This window comes from Eptesicus fuscus, chromosome 15 (genome assembly GCF_027574615.1).
Source record: "Eptesicus fuscus isolate TK198812 chromosome 15, DD_ASM_mEF_20220401, whole genome shotgun sequence".
NCBI classification, from domain to species: Eukaryota; Metazoa; Chordata; class Mammalia; order Chiroptera; family Vespertilionidae; genus Eptesicus; species Eptesicus fuscus.
The window spans coordinates 6,152,773-6,173,099 of NC_072487.1; the positions used below are offsets into that span (position 1 = coordinate 6,152,773).

The 20,327-nt window shown below is 47.6% G+C and overlaps 1 protein-coding gene across 1 annotated transcript in view; it reads left to right on the forward strand.

The window, feature by feature from the left end:
- The window catches only part of AOPEP (aminopeptidase O (putative)), a 259,004-nt gene that overhangs the window by 168,534 nt on the left and 70,143 nt on the right, over positions 1-20,327 (forward strand). The window contains exons 8-9 of the mRNA XM_054726825.1: positions 16,420-16,482; positions 16,829-16,903. Of these exons, the coding sequence (XP_054582800.1) occupies positions 16,420-16,482; positions 16,829-16,903 (138 nt within the window). The remainder of the gene's footprint in view (positions 1-16,419; positions 16,483-16,828; positions 16,904-20,327) is intronic.

Genomic DNA, 20,327 nt, shown 5'->3' on the forward strand with positions numbered 1-20,327 from the left:
AGGACGCCTGGGTTAGGTAATATTAGCAACATGATTCTAAGGCCCATTAGGATCCTCAGTCTCAGCGGTGCCTATAGGAATTCTACATCTAATGGCCATTCAAGAAAATGGAGACAACTTATTTTGAAAATTCCTGAGAAATTATATTTGTCAAATTATATGTGCTATGAGATCCTTGGTTCTTTTGTATCAGTAAACGCAGTTGCCACAGTGTGCTATGTTTTTGGGGCCCCAATAATCTGGCGGTTCTATTTGTCCGTGGTTGGACTCACTCTCTGTGTGACTGAACACTTTGTCAGACGTCCTTAGAGGTACAACACCGGGCCTCCGGCCTCACTGGGGCGAGGCCTGCCTTGGCGAGGAGCTGCCACAGTCACTCGCCATCACAGTCACTCGCCCTCTCTGCCAGCACCTGCCTTCCCCACTGACTTCTCAGTGGGATGCATGCCGGGCAGTCACGAGAGATGGGGTGCATCCTCCCAGAGAGAAGTTGGCACTGCAGGTCCGTGTGGGCTTTTTGTTCAGCACTGTCCAGACGGCCGGCCTCTCACAGCGCAAAGCCCATGATGAAACAGGAGGCGTTTTCCTGTGGTGCCCTCTCTCTCTCCCTTCCAAAACCTGATTCCAGAAAGAACTGGAACCTCGCTCACAGGAGTCTGAGACCAGACCCCAGTGCACCGTGAGCATGCCTGTGTTTCCTGTCCCCGAGGTGGTCTTTGTGCCTGTGGAGAGAAACCCAGTATTTGCTTGGTGGATTCAGGATAAACCTGTTGCTCTGCTTTGAACAGAAGGAAAAGGAAGCTGGAACCACTAGTTTTGAAGTCTGTTTGGCTCAGTCCAGCGGATGGAGGTGGATGATAGTGGCCTGTGCACATATGGGTTTAATGAGGAGGTAAGGCTGGTGCTTTCTAGAAGCATAGCTCGGCAGGCTGGGCGCGAGGCCGCAGGCCACCTGGCCAGCTGTGCCCAGCCCTGTTCACCAGAATCATCCAGGAAGCTGTTTGCACTACCGGCCTGGACTCAGCCCACACCTGCTGAATAAGGGCCCGAAGGAGGCTCTGACCCATAGATAAAATCTAAAATTACTTTATCTAAATTATCTAAACTTAGTAGCTTAGAGAGTGAGTCCACCCATGGACAAATAGAACAGCCAGGTTATTAGAGTCCCCAAAGCACAGCACATTACGGCAGCTGCGTTTAATGATATAAAAGAACCAAGGATCGCATAGCACATATAATTTGACAAATACAATTTCTCAGGTATTCTATCTAAAACCATATTCTGGAATATATTCTGTCAAAGGAAGTTTCCCTTATTTCTGAGTACAATCTAAATAAACTCTTAGAATTCTTCAGTTTTATATTCTTCCTGAGAAATCCATAGGTTTGGCTTTATGACTTGGTTTATAGGTTCAACCAATATGCCAAGCATTGTGTAGGGCAGTGGGCATACAAAGTGCTGCCCGTGAGCTCACAGCCTGTGCGGGTGTCTATAAATCATCCTCTGTCACAGGCGCGTGCAAGGGCCTCGGCCTGGAGTTGGGACCTGGAGGCACGCAGAGGTCGACTCCCCGTATTTGCCGTATTTGCCGTATTTGCCGTATTTGCCGTATTTGCCGTGTGCAGTGGGGCTGAGACTGAGTGCGTTAGAACAGCCGCTTGCAGGCGGGGCCTGGCTGCGCTCACTGGTCACAAGTCGGCCAGCTCGTTGTGCAAGGAAAGCAGCATGATTGTCCTCAAGGTGCAAAGTCCGTGGCCAAGTTTGACACATGGGCCTTACCCGTGACTGAGGCATTTTGTGTTTTTAGCAGGGTTGCTTTTAATCTAAATCAGCTTGGTCCCATCCTTGCCTTAGCTTTTACAAGAACCAGGAGGAGATAATAAATAATACAGCAGAGAGCCCTGAGCAGTGATGGGTTTCATCTGATTAGTGCCTGTTTGTTGTTTGTTCTCTATTGGACAAAAGTGTGCTTTGTGTGCACAGTAGTGTGAACTCCCCCCCCCCCGCCCACTTTCCAGGACTCTTCATGAGTATGTGCCATGGGTATACATGCCCCTCTTGCATTTGGGTATTTCTAATGGTAGCCCTGTCTATCCGACTGAACGCTCTGCATAGGAAATAATGAGCTTTCTTGCATGGAAGGGGCTGGTGTATTTTTTGGTGAGAAGGAATGTGAGCGTGTGTAGAGATGAGTGTAGGTCTTTGCCTTCGGAAAAATACAGCTGTTCCTCTCTCAAGATGGAAACAAATGAGACAATACATACCAGGTCACCAAAACAACAAAGGAGAAGAGAATTGGTTGAGCAAAAAAGTGTCTAGGTACCTTCTAAAGCACGTAAGGGGTTTCCTATATCTTCCTCTTTGCTTTCCAAAGCAAATCCTAACTGGAGGTGGCCAGCCAGGTCAAGGTGAGTCGGTGATTGTCAAGCTGCCCAAGTCCAAACGTGTGGTTAACAGTTCATGGCACACTCCGTGTGTGACCGTTGTCCACAGATTATCGGTGCTCGGTCACGCGTGTGTCCAGCGCATGTTCAGCAGACCCCAACTTTCCAGGCCAGTCCTCGGGCTAGGCCTTCAGGAGCTCCACGGCCACTGTCGCATTCTAAGTGAGGTCCACACAGTTGGCTACATAAAATGCAAGGCTGCATTATTTTGAGGTGACCGAGCAGGAATGGAGGCTGGTGAGGAGGAGAGCCGACTGTCACAGCCCCTGAGCTGTTCTCCGGAGCACGCTGCAGGGAGTGGTGCCCCGAGCTTTGATGCAGCAGATGCAGCTTTGCAGGCAACTCCCCAGCCCTGAGCGCTGTAGCGGGGGGAGCCACTTGCCTTCTCTGAGTCCTCACTGCTTCTTTGGGGGGTGAGGGCATCTGGCCTGGGAGGCCGGAGTGGCTTTGCGCCTCGTCACTGATTCTGTGCCTGGTGCCTTGCTGAGCCTCTGAGCGGAGGAGAGTCGGGATTGGCTTGTCCTGTGTCTCCCTTTCCTCCCTGGGAACCGCTAAATGGCCTCAGACTGGAAACTTGGCCTCGGCGTGGAGTGGTATGGGGAGTTCTTCCGTGTGGTCCCAAGTGCTGTTGACCAATGTACACTGCGCGAACCCTGTGGGGGCAGTTCTCTCTCTCACTGCAGAGTTGCTATTGGAAAGATTATTGGAGAAACCTCAAGTAATAATCAATCTGCAAAAGCATCTGTGCTGGTTGGTCAGTGAAGAAGAGGCACTTGCTTGTAATTCAGATCAATTATTCACAGATGATAAACCTGTTTGACTAGTAGGAGATGAAAAAAATTTTTTAGGGTTTTATTTTTAAAATTTATCTTTATTGTAGGTATTACAGATGTCTCCTTTCCCCTTTTTTCCCCATTGACCCCTTCCTCCCTGCACCTGCCCCTCCCAAGCCTTCGCCACTATTGCCTGTGTCCACGGGCTATGCATATATGCATATAAATTCCCTGTTAACCTCTCCCCCTATCCCTCCACCCCCACCTTCCCTCTGAGATTCCACAATCTTCATGGTTCTATGGCTCTGGATCTATTTTGTTCATCAGTTTATTTTGTTCATTAGATTCCACATAGGAGTAGTGAGATCATGTGATACTTGTCTTTCTCTGCTGGCTTATTTCGCTTAGCATAATACTCTCCAGGTCCCTCCACGCTGTTGCAAATGGTAAGAGTTCCTTCTTTCTTACCACTGCATAGTATTCCAGTGTGTAAATGTACCACAGCTTTTTAATATCTTAAAATTCCTGCAAGTCAATAAGAACTGAGGTGACATTTCCCATGGACAGTGGCAACTATTCTTTCTAGGATACAGTTGGAGACATAAAATAAGTACTCACTCGTTTATGTCTGTTGTCTGAAAGCCCTGGAGGGAAAGCCCAGTGGCCTTTTGAAGGAAGGAAAATCACTGGGGCCAATTGCTCCAGGAGCAGTTTTTCTATGCTGTTTTTATATTTAAATAATTAGAGTATTTGCCACTTTAAAAAAATAAAAACAAGCAGAGCCAGCCATGAAATGTTTAGGAGAAATCGCTCGGGTGGGCGCAGCATAGCTTGCAGCAGGATGGTGCCGTGTTCCTCATATTGAGAAAGCAGAACCTATTTGGGGTGAGGCAGAGCAAGAAATGATCAAAGCCAGATGCTTTCCTAAAATTGTATTTTCAGTGCATTTATATGTCTGTTACAAAGTGTGCTACATGCTAAAAATATTTTCCTTTGTAGGTCAAAGGAAATTTCAGACCGCATTGAGGGCTGCGTAGATCAGATGGTTTTTCTTAAGAGCGTTAAGGGCATCCTGGTTGTCATTATCCCCGGCTTTCCAATATGACATTATTTATGCCCAAAAAGCTTCACAATTCAATTCTTCTTTAATTTCAGCCACTTTATTGGCTTGAAAATGCATGGAAGGGAGGGCAGAGTCAATGCATCAGAGCTGGGGACTAAGACTCCAGGGCAACAAGTGATAATGGGATTGGACTGGAGGGAGCGGCCTCACCCCCAGCCAGTTCCCGGAGGCAGAGGCGTGTCCCCAGGTCTCAGGGTGCGTCTCCTCCTCTCTGCCCTGGCTCCTCTCTCCTCCCTGTGCACCTTCGCTTTTCATCCTCTGTGCAGCCAAGCAAAGATGCGTTCTCTTTAAGACTCTTCTTGTTCGCATTTATTACAAAGTGGGCTTCTTCAGAGTTCTCAATGGGTCTCTCCTCCTCAAACTGTATTTTTCGTCCCCGAGGTTGATTTTGTAATTGAGGGATGTCTGCCTGGGTTGGGCATAAATGCTTGTAACAAATTAAGCTGTAAACGGGTCAATCCAAGAATGTTTAGGTCGTGTAACTCTCTATTAAATTGTATGTTCATTCAATTCTTCCATTTCCCCTCTTCCCCCCCCAATATACTGGCTGTACTGTTTTACATATTAGGACATCCAAAATGAAAGAAAGGCTATCGCTTTATTGAGTAGGGTCTATGCTAAGTTCATTGAACATAATAGTTATTTACTTCTAGTCACAGCTCTAGAAGGTAGACATTATCATTATACACATTTTATAAATGAGGAAACAAATCTAACTTAAAAGCCCACGTTATTAATTCTTACATTGGTTTTAATTGCATTGTAGCTACTGTTAGAGTTTTAAGTGTGTTTGCATCTTGCACCTGGTCATGCTGGTGCCTCAGAGAACGATGCCGAAATGCTCAGTTCCATTTTATGATCCCTTTGTAGCAACAGCGGGCTTATTTTGAGTGCATGGGACCAGAGAGGGAGTGATGTCCGCTGATCAGGCAGACCAGAGAGAGACCCTGCTTCCTCATGCCCACCCGTCCTTTGGGAAGGGACAGGCACTTATTTGCAGTGGCTCAGACATGCCATGTCTCTGCAGGTGCCACCCGATGGCATGACATCTGTGTGGTGGCCAGGCAAGGCTCTTTCTTACAATGTCACACATCAGTAACTTGAGACCTTTGAAAGATTATTCAGGTTCAAAATACCAGAAAGCCTTTTGTTTCAGAATGAGCATTTACTGGTCGACATGCGCCTCTGGCTTCATGTGCCATCTCATTTCATCCTCACCGATAGCATTCTCTCCGTTTCACAGGATCGGAGAGGTGTGTGACATGCCCAAGGTCACACAGCTTCTCGGTGGCAGGGAAGGAGGGTACCGAGGTCTGAGTTCTCATCACACATGGCTTTGTGCGCAAACAGGTCAGATTCTTGGGGCAGCACTTAAAAAGACAGCAGCATATTTGTTTGTACATTGGCATGATTTTCAGTGCCCTTGAACCTCAGAGAGTAAGGCAGTGAAATAAATGCTCGAAGAGCAGGTGAACGTAACACAGACCACAGTATTTACACTATAAATTGAAATCCATAATCTCAGGATTCTGCTTTGAGACCGTTGAGAATCACAGGGTTAGGGTGCTCACAGTACAAGTAGGTCTTCACCCCTTTTTTCATGAACCAAGAAGTCAGAAAGGACCAGATGGTTGTTAGGTTTTAAGAGAGTCTAATATACCTAATGTTGATATGAATATAAGTTAACTGGGTGGGTTCTTACATTCTGCCTATTTAGGAGGTGTTTGGGGTGAGTCTAATAAAGCTCTAATGTCCTTTGTGCTTCTTTTCCATCTCTCACACGACTGAGCATAAAAGTGGTGTTGTGTGCAGAATGGCTGGGCTTATCCCTAGAAGAAAGGAGTTATGTTTGGTATCTAAAGAACAATAAGAGTTTGCTGCTTGGCTGATCAATGCTGGATCAAGTTCACATTCCCCACTCCTACTCTCCCACCTACACACAGGGGGGTGGACGCACGGCCCAGGGAGGAAGGACAGATCCTTGCTTCGCAGAGAGGGCGGGAGACGTGAGCGGGCTGTCCTAATATGGACACAGCTGGGCCTGGGCAGCATTCAGTGTGGATTTAATCCCCTGCTGGAGGAAACCTCCCACAAAAGGTAAAGAGATTAGCAGCCAATCAATTGGGCCCTTCCCATTGTTTTCCTGGAACACCTCTTCCATGGATCTAAATGTTTGGTGAACAAACACTCTGGAAAACAGCTTTCTCAGATACTTTTTTTATTTGGGACAGCCACCCCACCCCCAGCTGTGCTGGGTTTTACTTTAGTGTGTGTGTGTGTGTGTGTGTGTGTGTGTGTGTGTGTGTGTGTGTGTGATCTTCTGATTAGAGGTAGGATTATTTAGGCTCATTCCTCTTTGTTGCAAATTGTGTCTTCATTGGGTACCTTTGGGAGGCCAGATCACAGGCAACCCAGTCTGAGTGCCAAAGTTTTAAAAAATAGACAAGTTAGAAAAAGAACAGTGGTCATGCTGGGGGCCACAGACTCCCAAAGCCCCGCCTCCTTTAAAGGGCTCCCGTGTGCACTACTCACAGGACCACACCCATCCCATGTTAGGGCATGACTGAGGGACCTCTCTACATGGATGTCTGCTTTCCATGCAGTGAAATGTCAATGCAGATATTTGTGATTTTAAGTAATTAGTAAGTAATATCTTTTGGAAGGCATTTCCAGAGCAGTTGTCCTGTAGCATCAATTACTGTGTCTTTTCTGAACAAGGAAGTCTGTGTGGTTAGAGCAGGGTGTCCAAGACTCAGAGGACATAACCTGGTGGTGTCCTGAATGGCATGGTAGCTTTTGCACACAGTGAAGGGTCTCTTGCATTGGTATACACTGTCCTCTAATCCTAGCCATCAGCTTCCAAATGCAAAATGTTCCAGGAAATGGGCAGCTGTTGACATTATTAGAACACTAGTGGCCTGGTGCACGAAATTCGTGCACATTAAAAGGGGATTCATTAGAGGAAATATTTTAATATTGCTATTTGCCCTTTCTCTGTAATAGAAGTGTCAGAGAGGAAAGAAAATTAGTAAAATGTTTATGAAAATCTTCCTCCTGTCAGAGTCTGGGGCGCACCATGGGACCCAGCGTCAAGTCCCTGCCCACCCATGTGCGCCTCAAAATCGTGTGAGACCCAGACCCGGCTGCCCCCCCTCATTGGGCTAGATACAGACCCGGCCAGTACCCCCCTTGTCAAGCCCCGCTGGGCAGGGGGCGCAGCCTCAGGTCCCCCGTCAAGCCCTGCTAGGCAGGGGGGCGTGGCCTCAGGTCCCCCGGCCCGGGGCGAGGGGAGCAGCCTGAGGTCCCCCGGCCCAGCACTGGGGCGGGGGGAGGGGGCGCACCTTGAGGTTCCCTGTCAAGCCCCGCCAGGCAGGGGTCGTGGCCTGAGGTCCCCTGTCAAGCCCCACGGGGGTAGGGAGGGCACAGCCTCAGGTCCCTGCTGATTGCTCGTTAAGGCTTGTTACAGGAACTTGGCCTCTGCTGTGGGTACAGCCATCTTGTGTTACGGAAACCCCGCCTCCGCTGTGGGCGCCGCCATCTTTGTGGTGGAGTGATGGTCAATTTGCATATTCCTTCTTTATTATATAGGATTGTCTGTAGGGGATAACTAGGCAATACCACTTCATATATACAGCCTTCCAGGTCAGCTCTACATTCAGATTTCCTAAAGACAAGGATCCAGACCATATTAACCAGAAACCTTCAAAGAAACCTAAAAAGTGAACTATCCATTCATCCTTGCCTCCTCGGTGTGTTGAGATCTCCCACATCTTCTTAGTTCTTTTGTGTATGTGTGCACAGCTACTCTTGCCTAGAGTTTATTCCTAAGTGTAAGCTATTAGAAATGCCATGTGGGTCAGCCTGACAGCCCAGCCCACCCAGAGCTGTGACTGCTGTCTGCCCAAGGGGACTCACTGGAAGAGGACATAAAAGGTGGTTGTCCTCTGTGGCAATTACCTTGAAATTTTGATGATTGCCAAATATCTGGAATTTCTTCAAAATAACCGGTTAGAGTTGGATCATCATTAAAATGATCTAAACCAGTGGTTCTCAACACTGGCTGCACATTGGAATATTGGGGGTGGAGGGTGGGGTGGGGAGGACTTTAAAGAAAGACTCTCGGAGATGGGACCAGTTCACAGGTTGGACCTCCCCTGAGTCTCGGGCACCGTGCTCCGGAGCAGTGGTCGCCTGGGGACCACTGGTGGTCCGTGAGGCCTGAAAGGTTGGCAACCGTTGCTCTGGAGTGCAGCCTGGGCTTGAGGATGCATAACCCCTGGTGATCTTAACAAGCAGTCAGGAGAGGGAACCATGATCCGGAGCCACTCCTGCAGAATTTTATTTTTCACCTGTGAAACTCTTTAAGGTTTAGTGTCATGACTGTCGAGCTCCTATAAAGAACTGTAGTCACTCAGGTGTTGAGGGAGATACACTGCTATCTGCTTTCTAACCTGGGTGTTTCCGTCGCCAGTTGTGTTATAGGGTTGTATTTCCTGGGCTGTGTTTTGATGTGCGGTTGATCTATCTACATAATAAGCTAATATGTCAAAGTGAGGAGGTCATGCTAGGTGGCCCTACGCTCTGGTGCTGGAGTAGAAAGAGCGCTACATTTCCAGACAGGAGACCGATGGGCCACGCAATATGAAGCCTTAAAGGCACTAAGATCCCTGAGACTCCGTGTCTCCGTCCTGGAGGTGGGGCTGTGCGAGACACCGATAAGCAGTTGGCACGGAGAAGGGCTTTGTAAACGGCTCTGCCCGTACGGATTGGGCAGTCTGGGTCTCCACATCAGTCGGAGGTCCCTGGTCTCACATCCATGTAGCACGTTAGTGCTTTTTGGTCTTTAGGTCACTTTCCTCCACTTGCAGTGATGTTGTTTGCCTGAGTTCCAGGAGCCTGGGATTTGATAATCAGCTCCTCCTCTCGTCCTCTTGTAAGCACGCACATCGCGCAGCATTTGATCCTGACAAACTCTGTGAGAAAGGCTGAGCGAGGCCACACCGCTAACACGAGGCCGAGGCTGGGCTCCAACCCAGACCGGCTGGCGAGCGCCTGGGCCATGTGCACTGCTGCCTGGTCACGGGACTCCTGGGGACAGGGACGGTGCCCTCGTCCCCTCTGCGTCCTCAGGGCGAGGGCTCCGCTTTGCAGAAGCCACCGAGTGTTTGCGTGGCTAGCCCATCCATGTGTCCGATCTACATTCCTCTTCCTGCAACCCAAGCCCTTTCCTCTGGTTTGATATAAAAAAGAAATAAAACACTTGGTTGGTTAACATTTTTATATTAGTCCTGCATGATGTTGGTATAGTATTATATTTAATTTTTGTTTTATTTTAAGAGTCCTTTTCCTTGAATATTATAAGTATTCAATGTTGTTAATGGAGAGATATATTGGAACCAGAAATTTTTCCAGACCCCCTAGCCACCCCAAAAGAAAATTAAAGAAAGAAAAAAATAAACCCAGAATATTTTATTTATTCATACTCCTCCTTGTATAAAACATTGTTAAGGCAGCTTCCAGCACAAAATATAGCACGATCAAAAATAAATTAAAACAAGGAAAATGAAGCAACATGAAATACTGGTAGGAAGATACGTGGGGGCCAGGAATTAAGTTAGCATACAGTCCGAACCCCTGAGGTTCCTGCACCGGCTTCAGGGAGGGCCAGCTGCAGAGCTCAGGGGTAAACCCGGCCGCTGCCCAGGCCCAGCCGCTCCTGACGCTGGGGCCAGAGCCAGTTTTTGCCGTGGGTCCTCACAGAAAAGCACTCCTTAATGTAATAAACAACCCTCCAAAAGCTTCTCTGCAGTAGACGTGGTGATGGGTCTTATGGGGCTGTTTCTCATAATGCACCTCAGGAAAGGCTGATGGCTTCTGACGGAATGCAGTGCGCTAGGAGGAACCTCGGGGCACCGGCCAGGCGCAGCCCGTGGCTGTAAGGCTCTCTCCTGACCTGAGGCGCTCTGGCAGGAGGCTGGGCCTCAGGAATATCTGTGAACCTCCTGACAGCTGATGTGTGGGGGGAATGGGGGCACTGTGTGCGCTGTAGGTGTTTCTCTCCAGGGACCCAATAGCTGACCGCTAAGGCTTCATCAGATTCCGGGGCGTGGGGGGTAGGGGGTGGGAGTGGGGGAGTAAGAGTTAGGGGGGTAGGGGTTAGGGGGGTGGAGATGTCAAGAAATGGAAGAGCAAGCTCCATAAAAGGTGTCCAGCAACAGGGACTTCAGGGTCATGGGTGCCCAGAGGCAGAGGTTCTGCCAGCCAAGCCCCTGCAGAGAAAACCATGCTTTCTCTCGACTTCCAGTAAGAGGTCCATTTGGCGGGCCAAATCCTCTTCAGAAAGAAATCCAGTGTTCATTCTAACACAGGCAACATGGGCAATAATACAAATTATATATAATTTTTCTAAAGTCAACTAGCAAGATATCATAAAGGAATGTTACATTTAAATGATAGAGCAAAATTTAAAGACATAAATATTTTATAACTTTGCCCCTAATCCTCACTTGTTATTACTTGCAACTTAAACAGCCTTGATTTTATTTCCAGATGTGTAGACTCTTACTTTTTTTTTTTTTGTTAATCCTCACCCGAGGATATTTTTTCCACATTGGTTTTTAGAGAGAGTGGAAGGAAAGGAGGGACGGAGGGAGGAATGGAGAGAGAGAGACAGAAACATCAATGTGAGAGAGACACATGGATTGGTTGCCTCCCTCATACACCGACCAGGACTGGGGATTGAACCTGCCACCCAGTACATGCCCTTGACTGGAATCAAACCCGAGATGCATCAGTCTGTGGGCCAGCACTCTAACCTCTAAGCCACACCTTCCAGAGCAGAGCTAGACTCTTTAATTCACACAAATATATGTTGGCTATAGAGCCCTCTAAAGCTAGCCAAGGTTTTGGGACCTGTCTACCTTGTTTGGTATTAAAAGTTTTTTTGACTTCTTATAGTCACAGTTTCCTCTCTGCTGTGCCCAGGGTAGTGTGATTTGCCACCTGAGGTGGTTTGGTCCAATTAAAGGGCCCCTTGTCTGCCCGCCCGGCCTGTGGGTTGACCAGGAAGGTGAGCTGCGGCTCCTCATGCCGCCTGCTGAACCTCATCACAAGGCAGGAGTCATTTCTTCTCCACTAAAATAAGTCAGAAGAAAGCAGAAAAAAAGGTTTTCCCTCCAGAAGTAATCTCCAGCCACTAGGCATTTCCCTCCAGCCTCTGAAATTGTCTTCAGCTATTGTGAACTGCTTTGACAAGAATTTCTTGGAACAACTTCCTTTCAAAACCAGCATCTCTACTGGACGAAGTATTTTTAAAGATATAATTCAAATAGAAAACATCTGTTTTTGAAAGATGACTTTAAAGTACTTCCACCACATTCTCAGAGATAGTTATTAGAGTATCTGTTCCTGTCTTCCTCCATTCTCTCCACACCCTACCTTCACTGGGCTCAGCCCCTGGAGAAAGGGAGATTGAGAGAGACAAAAGGAGGCATGTATTGAGGTTCTACTGGGCACAGTCAACATGATTTAATACTTTTCCAGTGTCATGCCAATAGGTTAATATTTCATTCTAGATTAAACTCAACTCCTAGCACCATTTTGGAATATAATTTTAGTGGTTAATATATGAGGAAATTAGGAATCTTTATTTCTTGTTTCTTTTTATTAAAAAGAGAGAGAGAGATCATTTTAGAAGTACCCTGGCAATGTAACTGACGTTCCATGGTCTCTCTCTCTCTCTCTCTCTCTCTCTCTTTTTTTTAAAGCACAATTCTATGCTTTCTACAAATTAAGGTATTTTAGTGGAGAAACAAGCAGGAGTTAATTAGAAAGATCTTCATCTTAAGACTCCCCTCCTTGAAATTTCATATGCCTTTCATTCAGTCATTCATTTCTTTATCTTTACACGAGTAGCCCTGTGCACGAATCCATGCGTGAGTAGCTTGCTGCCGCTTGCCTCAGCTGGCCACCCTGCCCATCACTGCTGGTAGCTCTCCGCCACTGGTAGCTCGCTGCCCTGCCCTCCAGTAGCTCTCCGCCTGCTACCCCACCCTCCTGTAGCTCTCCGCCTGTAGATTGGTCGTGACGTTACAGCGTCCTGGCTAATTTGCATATTTCTCTATTATTATATTAGATTCCTCTATTATTATATTAGATTCCATTACTTAATGTATTTATTGAGCATCTATGTGTAAGGCAGTGTTTTTAGTGATTGGACAAAAATCAGGAACAAAAGACAGGATCTCTTTCTTCTTGAACTTTAAAGTCTAGTCTGGAAAATAGACATTCAATAAACTAATTTCAAAATAGCTATAATAGAACTGTACAACACAAAGAATGAACTCTAGTGTAAACTCTGGACTTTAGTTAATAACTAGAGGCCCGGTGCACAAAATTCATGCATGGGGTCGGGGTGGGGTTGTCCCTCAGCCCAGCCTGCACCCTCTCCAATCTGGGACCCCTTGAGGAATGTCCGACTGCCCATTTAGGCCCATCCCACCGGGCCTAAACGGGCAGTTGGACATCTATCTCACAATCCAGAACTGCTGGCTCCCAACCGCTCGCCTGCCTGCCTGCCTGATTGCCCCTAACCACTTCTGCCTGCCAGCCTGACCACTCCTTAACCACTCCCCTGCCAGCCTGATTGACACCTAACTGCTCCCCTGCTGGCCTGGTCACCCCTAACTGCCTGCCTCTGCTGGCCTGTTCGCCCCCAACTGTTCTCCCCTGCAGGCCTGGTCACCCCTAACTGCCCTCCCTTGCCGGCCTGGTCGCCCCTAACTGCCTGCCTCTGCTGGCCTGTTCGCCCCCAACTGTCTTCCCCTGCAGGCCTGGTCACCCCAACTGCCCCCCCCTGCTGGTCTGGTCCCACCCCGCAACTGCCCTCCCCTGCAGGCCATCTTGTGGTGGCCATCTTGTGTCCACATGGGGGCAGCCATCTTTGACCACATGGGTGCGGCCATCTTGTGTGTTGGAGTGATGGTCAATTTGCATATTGCTCTTTTATTAGATAGGATAATGTATCAAATATGGTAGATCAATTGTAACAAATGCCCCATAGGAATGCAAGATGTTAATAATAAAGGAAACTGCCCTAGCCAGTTTGGCTCAGCTCAGTGGATAGAGAGTGTTACCTGCAGACTGAAGAGTCCCAGGTATGATTCCTGTCAAGGGCACATGCCGGGGTTGTGTGCTCGATCTCCAGTAGGGGATGTGCAGGAGGCAGCTGATCAATGATTCTCTCTCATCATTGATGTTTCATCTCTCTTTCCCTCTCCTTTCCTCTCTGAACACAATAAGAATATATTTTAAAAATAATAATAATAAAGGAAACTGTGTGATGTTGGTATATGGGAACTCTGTACCTTCTGTGTAAATTTTTCTAACTACTCTAAAAAATAAAGTCTCTTAATAAAAAAATAAAATATTGTAAATAGCTATAAAAGATAAGCATTTTATAGGAAATAAACAGGATGCTATTAGGAAGAATAGTGGGGTGACATAATTTGGATCGGGGAATGAGGAAGGACCTTTCTGGAGAAGAGTTGTTTAAGACCAGAACTAGAGAATAAGTAGGGCCTGGCCAGGCAAAGAAGAGAAGGAAACATTTCCAGTAGCGCAAAGTGATCATTTGAACTACCTTTGTAAACGTCATTCATGTTTCTCTGTGGAGGATGCATTGTGGGAGTGGGTGGGTGGGGAGGCAAGAGTACAAAGGAAACACATTAGGAGGCAATTAGAATGGACCACCACTTTCGCTATCCACTCAAAGTATTAGGAGAGCAGAGCGACAGGAGGATGTTTCCTTGGCTCAGCTTATGCCAGAAACCTTCAGGTTCAGTTGCGGGTGTTAGGAAGAAAGGAGACTATCAGTGGCAGCAAGATGGGGTTCCTAGGTCTCAGTTCCTAAGGTCTTTCCAGTGGCTCAATGGAATTTATATTGTGAGGAACGATTGTGTGTGTGTGTGTGAGAGAGAGAGAGAGAGAGAGAGAGAGAGAGAGACAGACACAGAGAGAGAGACAGAGACAGAGACAGAGACAGAGAGAGACAGAGAGACCAAGAGAGAGACAGAGATTGAGAGTACAATCAGATGAGAATTACAAGGGGGAAAAAGCTTTCAAGTATTAACTACCCAGGTGTAACAACAGATTTTCGTAGAAGGCTGTATGTATACAATTTAATTTGCAATAGCTATTTTTATTTCTGCTACTGGGTTGTTGGAAGTTATTTTGGTTTTGTTTCTTCAAAGACTACTTGTTTTCATATTGTTGATAAATCAACAGTTAAAAAAGGTCCATTTAGGTGGGGCACTGTTTTAGCCCATCAATAGTGAACTGTTCTTAGGGATGGTGAATTCCCAAGGAAAACAACTCCGGGGTACATGTCAGCCTGTAATAGATTTCTATAGATTCTGGAACTGTTATTAGTAGCATGGAAGCTTAAATAGTTAAACAGTTAAATAGTTTTATTTCCATGTAAAATTAAGTAGCTCTGTAATTACATAATCTCCTTCATCATTTGTCAGTTTTACCTGCCTATTGAAATGTGCACTTGAGAGTTGCAAGACATTAACTATTTTTATGCGTTTCTTTTACAGAACATTTGAATGTGCTGTTTATACATTATATACAAGAACATTTGATAACTGAAAAAATCTTAAGCAAATTAGCATGCATTTCATAGCACTTAGCTAATACAGATACAAAATGGTCACTATGTCTATAGTATACATCTTATAGTTTTTGTTTTCATTATTCCTGGAAACACTAAGTCAAGAATTCCCCATTTGACCAGACCTGTTGTTTATTTTAGGAAGTAGAAGTGCGCCATCAATGTAATTTTAAGTCGTTCAATTGTGAATATGGGATGAAGAGGTAACATAAAGTTTTCCACTGTGATGTCTCCATTAAGAAGCTCCTCTTTGTGTAAAAGAGTCCATGACAAAGTTCCTTCTATTTAAAGTAGTGAGTTTGATCTTGGCTTTGATCTAAAGCTTTTGATCTTGAAAGAAGGATGGAGTAGCAATAAAGAGAGGGCAAGGCAGATTTTCTTTAAAGAAACGCGATAAAGTTAAAGTGCTGGTCAGGCTCAGCGAACGCGTGCCCCAGCCTGGTTCGGCCCATTTCTGATGCGGATGTGAAGAAAGCCTTTCTGGGGTCGGCGGCGGGAGAAACTTGGGACATCACACATTTTTATAAACGAAATGCAAACCTTTCCTCTAATGACGAAGACAGACTGTCCACCTTTCCAGCTCTCCCGAACTGCTTAGGTTCATGGGCAGTGCGCGTGCCGCGCGGGCCGCGTGCTCAGGGCGCATGGGCTGCCGCGACGCGCGGGCGAGCGAGGGCTCCCCTTCTACCCCGGAGAGATCACCTGCCGGCGCCCCGAGTCCCGAGGAGCCACTGGAAAACGCCTACCTAGTGGCGTATAAATGCATTCCTGGAGAAAACTCCCGTAGGAAAGTTCCTTTCCCCGGCCAAGGCCATCTGGACACTTGGGTTTCTGACCAGAGGAGCGAGTTCAGACTGGCCGCAGGGGTGCGGGCGCTTCTCCCGTTCGCGCGCGGGCCGCACTTGTGCTCCCGAGGCGGCCAAGGAACCCTTTCGTGGGTAGGCAGTGCCCGCGGCGGCGGGGACCGGAAAGGTGAGGCGTGCGCACCCCGAGCGGTCTGCCCGGAGGAAGGCGCGGCGCGCGGGCGCCGGCCGGACGCGGGGACGAACGGGGTTCGCAGAGAACAATAAAATCGCTGGCGCGCCGCGGGGGCGGGGGCGACCTGCGGGGAGCGGGAGCGGCGCCTATACCTTTAAGGCAGGCCCCGCCCCGCCCAGTGCCCGCCTGCCGCCCGCGCCGCCGCTCCGGCCCCGCGCCGCTCGCGGCCGCTCTGCGCCTTAGGTGTTGCGGGCCCCGCGCGCCCGGTTCTCTCAGCCGGGCGGGCCGGGCGCGGGCTCCGACGCCCCCGCTCCCACTCTCACCTACGGCGGGCGAGGTCGGGGGTCAGCGCCGAGGTGGTGGACACGCGGGAGGGAGGAGGCCGGGGCGACTCCCGGGGTAAACTTGACCGTCCCCTTCCCCCGCAGCCTCTGCAGACGGAGCGCCAGGCCGGGGCGGAGTGCGGGCTCGCGCGGCAAGTGGGCGCAGAGGTGAGTGCGGGCGGCGCGGTCCCTGCACCCCTCCCTCCGGGGTCGGTGGGTCCCGCGCCGCATCCCCTCCGCGGAGCCCCGGGTGGGTAAGCTGGCCCCGTTTCGGGGGCGCCGGCGCGGGGGTGGCCACCCGGGCCCGAGACGGGAGGGAGCGTGGGGGAAGCGGCCGGGCGAAGGTCACGGCCTCGTCGCGCCGCACACCCGCGCGCCCCGAGGCCCGCCGCGCCGGTGGCTCCCGGTGAGCCTGGGAGGCGGCGTGGCGAGCCGCGGAGCATTTCTCCCGCGGAGGGGCGGCGCTCGGGACCTGTGGTCCTCTTTCAAATGCTCGGTGGCTTTTGAACTTCAGGTCGCGAAATGGAATCGAGTAAACCGGAGACCCCGAAAACGGAAACGAAGAGGGACGGAAGAAGTGTTTGAAAAGGTAGGAGTCCCCTAAGGAGGGCACTGAGTGGGGTTATTGATAAATCTCCCTGTCTGCCCTGAGCACTTGGCACAACAGTGGGACATTTTTTTTAAAGTTTAAGTTAAATTTACAGTGGACTGGATTTACACGGATAGTTCTGTAAAAATATCGGCTGGCAATCCTAATGATTATCAACATACTATGTTCTCGTGAAGGAAGAGTGACCGGGATGGAGTTTTGTTTCAGCATCAAGTAGAGCAAGTGCGACATAAGTGGGTCCTAGTACCATATGGACCAGTAGTATTTTTTATGGCAGTTTTCAGGAACCCCTAAAAAAAGGGGGAATCTTCCGAGTAAGTCACCCCCAGTGTTGGGTTTCTCTGTTTGGGTGTGACAGATACACGGGCACCCTCCCTCCGTTTGGGGTGGGAGTAATCTCAGGTATGGGAAGAGAAGCTGAAACAAGTGGATTACTTTTGTAAAGCAAACAAGGCATTTATTTTTCTTAATTTAGAATTTCAGTGTTACTTTGCAGAAGTTTGACTGCTTATTTTCTCCTAAAATTGTATTAAGTGAAAGCGTGACATGTTACTGGAATAAATATTGTGAAATAAGGTAAGTAGCCTGTTGTTTTCTAAGTGACTTTTATTGAAAACTCTCAAAAATGAATAATGTTACAGCAGACAGGACTTCTGTTGCTTTTTAAAATTATTCGATGTACTGCTTTTTGATTCTTGATAACACCAAGGGATTAAAATAGCGGTGTGTTGTTTTTCTGCTGCTAGAATGTATGATGAATCACTCCTGATTCTGAAGCCAAATTCTTGCTGATAGCATTGCTGCCAACTTCTGTGATGTGTTGCCTTAGTATGGGCATTGCAGCGTCCGAGAATGTGCACAAAGCACATCAGAACGAAGGTGATACGAAGTTCCAGAGTGCGTTTAAGGATACCAAGGGCGGCCGCTCGGAGAACTGGAGAAGGAGTAGAAGCATCGGTAGCTAGACATTCAGCATGTGGAAAGTGATGCGCCAGCTTTCCCCTCTCTAAATAAAAAAGGGCCATATATGTCCCTTCATCGAAACAGGAGTAGCCAAAGTTGTCATTTTGAACAGACTTGAGTTTTCTGATCATATCTCAGTGTGTTGTGGTAGGTTGTGTTTGTTTAACTTTCATGGTCTAGATGTTTTTAGAAATGTTTGTGAGTTGATGAAGGCGATCATAAAATGTCCAAAGGAGGAAAATGAATTATGGCTTACTTAGTACAGTAAAAGAATATTTCCTAGTTATTATTTTTTAAACCAAAAATAAGATTGCCCAAACACATAATGTATCATGCATAAAGAAGGGGAAGCCATTATCTGTCACTACCAAAATCTGAACTCGAGGTAACCGTGTCTGTGACACCCATGACCTGAGAATGAGCCAGGGCCGTGGCGGGATACAGGAATTTTCCTCCCAAGAAAATAGTTCTTCCCTGAGCATTCTCCTTGAGAGAAGGTACTGTGTCAGAGCTGATGGGGAGAATGCACACATCCCTCTTCTTAGGAAACGTGGGTAGCACTCTTACAGAGGATATGAAGATGAAGTAGGTTGGGGGCAACATGCCCAACTGCCTTTCAAGGAGTAAAGCTTAAAGCTCACTAGCGTTGAAGATAGAAGTGGCAAAAAGGGGAACTTTCAAAGTTGTGTCAGAAAATAATTTTTTAGGCGTCTCCAGTCTTTCCTCCTGGCTCTGTACAGCAGCTGAGCCCCTTGCCCACTGTTTGCCTCTGCCATGCCCAGGAGAAGGTTTGCAGCTTGCTGAGGCCAAGCACGCAGTGTTTTCAAGGGCAAGGTGAAAGGCAGTGCCATCAGCACAACCAAGGGCACCAGACCAAGTTCCAAAAGGCACAGAAACTGTCCTGCCGAGGTGTCCCCCGATTGCCCCAGTGTCCATTCCAAAATACAGATGGAATTCTGTGTGCAATGAGTATTCAAACCCCCGTCATGTGGTAATCTTTTGCTAGGATTTGAACCTGTTATTAGTGGGAATCTAGGTAAAATTACTGTTGAGTTTAGTAAGTTTTTTTAAAATGTCTACCATGCCACAAGTGAAGTAGGTTAGTTAATTTCTCCTTTTTCATGCATCCATTGTATTTTGCTACTACATGAAAACGATGATCTTTTCTGTGGTATTCGCTGTATATTAGTGTAAGGTAAGAGCCTGGGTTTGAGTCATTTTGGGTAGGTGTACATTTTAGATCTAGCTGTTTCCTTTACTTGCCTGCTTTGTTTCCTTGCCCTGTATATACCCGGTGGGGGGCGCCCCCTCCCCCATCTCTGTCTGCATCTTCAGGTCTCACACAGGATTCAGCTCAGCTGAGTGAACTTGGTTAATAGTCTGTGTTCAGCTCTGCTGGGGTCACAGCATTTTCCCTCCGATGTTGACTGCTCTGTGGGAAGCAGTCTCTGTCCTGCGTGAGGAAGGAGAACAGTGGTGCAAGGCCAGGGTCTGGGACTGGCACGGGGCGGCCAATTACGTGTGAGGCTTGTACTCTTACAGGAGATACTGGTGTTCCCCCTGAAAGAAAGGTGCGAAGTGGAAGGCACAGCCTGATGTCACTTGAAATACTGTACGAGTTGAGTTTTTCAGTGAACTCTGAAGGGGAAGCAAAACAAACTTACCCTGTGCTCAGCTGTGGGTTAAAATAACGAATAATGAAATAAAGTAAACTGCGTGAACGAGAGGTATCACCCAGAGAAGCGATTTGAAATGCTCTCTGGACTTGCCTGGTCTGTTCACTCTGTGTACCATTCCCACCCTCCCCCCCGCCCCAGCCTCGCCTGTCTCTATGCTGTCCCACAGATTTTCACCTTTCTGAAGATACATCGCTCCTTTACCCATCTTCTATCTTCTTTGACATTTATTTCCATTTTACTTCATCATATTTTGGTCCTTTCCATGGGTATAACTGAATTCCTTTATACTGTTTTTTGCTTTCTTCATTTTAAATGACAAAAGTCATCTGTTTTGCTTCTGTCTTTGGGTACTTTCTCCTTACATTCTGATATTATTCTTTTTCCATTATTTTGCGTTCCTTTTATTTAGTTTGAACAGTTTGTATAACAGAAAGGCAAGGGGAGCATGAACAACTGCACAGAGAACAATTAGGATGAATGAATGGGTCAGCCTGTTCTGCAGGGGCCGGTGAGACAGTGGGCACTGCAGCAGGGAGTCCAGAGTGTGTGCCTTTAAACACAGTGTTAATAGATTTTACTAAATGGCTATCGGTTTTCGAAGAAGAACCCACATGTTTTTTTCTGATGTATCTTTAACTGAGTCAAAGACAATACAAATTACCCATCACATTAAAAGATTAAGGAATAAAATAATGTTCTTTTAACAAATATATACATGTAAAATAAAGTTTTGAATAATTCTTTGATAAGTATTCTAAGGA